This window comes from Pinus tabuliformis, chromosome Q (assembly GCF_031772625.1).
Source record: "Pinus tabuliformis cultivar Carrire ecotype Pingquan chromosome Q, CPIR1, whole genome shotgun sequence".
Lineage (NCBI taxonomy): Eukaryota > Viridiplantae > Streptophyta > Pinopsida > Pinales > Pinaceae > Pinus > Pinus tabuliformis.
In genome coordinates, this window is record NC_142296.1 from 1,069,330,952 (window position 1) to 1,069,334,094 (window position 3,143).

Below are 3,143 nucleotides of genomic sequence, written 5' to 3' on the forward strand. Positions count from 1 at the left end.
ATGTGCTTACTCTACAAATGAATTTGAACAAGTTTTTCATGGAAACCTTTCGAAAAGAGAAAAAAGACCTTGCATTATAGTTTATTGGTGGATTCCTATATTTTCTTGGTTGTTGTTACATGTTGACTATTGGAAGATCTGTTTATATTACTGAGAATCTTTCACCTGAAAATGGAGCAGTAAAGGACATATTAACTATTATACGCTTTTGATTTTTCTGCCTTTGAGAACCTTGTGAGTTGTATGTCATTGAAGGGTGACTTGGTTTGAATAGTTAGCTTTGGAGAGCAGTTAGAGGAAGAAATAACTCAAACCCAAACTCAACAATGGAATTTTTATCAATGTGTCCATTCCAATAGATTATTATTCTAAATCTGGATGATGTGGCAACAATAATTATATATTTTTTGGAATGTACCTCAGTGAATGATCACCTTTTGTAATATTTTAAGTGCCGCTACATAGAGATGTTATTTCTATGCTTAATTAATTGCATTGATGTGCCATAGAGCAATGCAATGCATCTGGATACTTGAAGTCTTGGAATTGCAGAGCAGCATTTGCTTGATTCCTTGGTAGCTGTTTGAAGATCCTAACCAAACTGATGTTTCTTTCAGAATTGTGGTTCTTTGTCATAGTAGTATAGTACGTTGTACCTGAGATTACCTTTGGTTCTGTTCTGAGATCTGTAGAGAATTGTTGAGCAAGGGGGAGGATAGCTTCATCTTAAAGCATCCCTCTACCCAACGTTAAGCTTGATGGGAAGAATTATCCTATCTTCAAGTGAAGGGTGCTAAACATATAATTGAAGAATTGATTGTTAAGACTTGTGGAGGGTAAGAAGACAAATTGCACTGTTGCTAAAGAATTAGTAAAGCTATAAGACAAATTGCACTGTTATATAGAGTGTCTATACAACAGTCTATATATTACAACTAAGTACAATGAGTCTCTCTTTGTGGTTAATTGTACTATACCTTGGGTGCCAACATTCATAATTCTTGTTGTTGAACCAAGCTCTCCAGTTGCAGCAATAAGCTCGACACCTTTGTCTTATTGATTGCATTCTTTGAACAATGTTACTCAAGCCAATCCTTAAACCTTGGATTGATCAACCGATCTCTAAAGAACATTGCATCATGATGTTGTTCATCCCCTCTTCTACAATTTCTCTCTTATAGATGCATTCTTTGATTGTTCAAGGCCTCCTCCTTAATGACATTTGAGGGATAATTTTGCCTCCTTCCTTGTCTTAACATAAACTTGGTTTTGTTATCCATCTTTCACATGGCTGCTAGGATCCATGGTCACTTCTGAAAATTGCTTGCAAGGTTATCTTGGCTTCATTATGCATTGTTTTTTCCTTTTGGAAACTCATCCTTCCTTGAGGATTGTCTAGCATCTACTACCTCAATTTGGATTTCTTGGATCAATTTAGTGCTCTCGTTCTCCTTTTGGACCAGTTGTCCATTCTCCTCACATGCAAAGCATGCATTCACATAAAATTCACCAATTTTAAAAATAAAAGGTTACCTGGCCTCTTCTGATGCCTCCAACATCAAATTTTGTCTTCCTTCCATGCTTTAGGAAGGTACTCCTTCTCTTTCTTCTATTCTTATGACAACTATGAATGATTGTCCCTCTCGAAAATCCTTATCATCTGCATCTATACACATAGCATCAGTATCATAATCACCAAGCTCTTTAGCCCCATATGGTATATATGTTACGAGCACTTCTAGCTAACCTCCCATGAGACTTTCATTTATTGTCTCATCGACATCCTCTTTGTGGAGCTCCCTCTACTGTTATGATGCTTTTTCCACCATATCTTCTATCAACAAATCCATATGTTGATTTGAACTCTTTATGCAGTCCATGAGACTCTCTGATAGTCTCTCTTCAACATCTTCCTCATCATCAAGGACTATTCCTTGCTCTGGTTCAAAATAGTGAACTAATTCAACTTTAGGCTCAACAGGTGCTTCATCTTCCTCCCTAGCTTTCTAGCTTTAGGGGGCTTCCTCTTAAAATCTTTTTTCTGACAAGTAATTTGGCTTTCTTCCTTAGGTCCCATCTCTACCTTTGGTATTCTCTTTCAAGCCTCATTTTGACTATGTTGAATCTCTCCTTCAACTCATAAATCTCCTTTTCAATTTCTTCTTTACTCATGCCATTTTCCTTGGCATGCTTCTCCCTTTTGTTATGGCATCCATGAGAACTGGTTAGTAGTGGGTAGTTCTTAACCAAAAGGTTCCCAAAAGGGCGACTTCGGGACTGATTACAGAGAAAGGAGAATCAGTACCTGGATGGCCCCTCTTACGTGGAGCCGATTCACTGACCAAGCTTCCTACTCCACAGTCTACATCAAAACAAACATCTGTAGTTGAATGGGCACTACAGTTGCCAAATAGGCTTACACAGGCAACTGGAGAGCTTCATTTGAAAGGACAGATTATGCAGAAGGTTTGCAACTATGAACATGAAGCTCGGTCTTCAAATGAGGTAGCACCAATTGAAGCATGCTCTAAAGACAAAGGGTTTCCTTGCAGTCAGCAGAATGATTCTGATCGAGAAGAAAATTGTTTGGCAAGGAGATTAGAGTTCCTTTGTCAAAGTAAAACCTGCAGGCATTTTACATATCAGGAGTTGCAATCTGCTACTTCTGGTTTTTCAACAGGTTGCATTTGTAGTTTTCCTCATGGAGTTTTTCATTTCTGTGCTTCTGTTTTGAATGGGAAATTTCCCTTGAAATGTATATTAACCTTGTGAACTCAATTCAATTATGTAACATCCTTATTCTTGCAGGGAATTTTATAGGAAGAGGAGGCTGCAGTAAGGTGTACAGAGGATTTCTTCCTGATGGACAATCGGTGGCAGTGAAAATCTTGAATTCATCATCCAAAACAGAGCAAGAGCTTCTTTCTGAAGTTGAGATTCTTACTCTATTGAAGCACAACCATGTCATTACACTTATCGGTTACTGTGCAGAAGGCCTTAACTGCCTTCTGGTGTATAATTTTGTATCCAGAGGAAACCTTGAAGAGAATCTCCATGGTATATACTCAATAGTATTGCATTTTAAGAATCATGAAATCGTGTAGAAATATTAAGCAGTAGTACGTTTTAAGCATCATAGTGTT

General features: G+C 37.6%; 1 protein-coding gene across 1 annotated transcript; it reads left to right on the forward strand.

The window, feature by feature from the left end:
- Positions 1-2,088: 2,088 nt before the first annotated feature.
- On the forward strand, positions 2,089-3,119 carry LOC149223221 (proline-rich receptor-like protein kinase PERK1). The gene is made up of 2 exons (XM_089385785.1): positions 2,089-2,680; positions 2,809-3,119. The coding sequence occupies exons 1-2, from the start codon at positions 2,458-2,460 to the stop codon at positions 3,102-3,104; spliced, it is 519 nt and encodes a 172-aa protein (XP_089241911.1). The 5' UTR covers positions 2,089-2,457; the 3' UTR covers positions 3,105-3,119.
- Positions 3,120-3,143: the final 24 nt, after the last annotated feature.

What these genes read in the sequence shown, in the direction of transcription:
- LOC149223221 (XM_089385785.1), top strand. Translation starts at nt 2,458, where the DNA reads ATGCAGAAGGTTTGCAACTATGAACATGAAGCTCGGTCTTCAAATGAG. An exon ending in TACTTCTGGTTTTTCAACAG is followed by an intron (nt 2,681 to 2,808) that starts GTTGCATTTGTA and finishes TTATTCTTGCAG; the next exon opens with GGAATTTTATAGGAAGAGGA.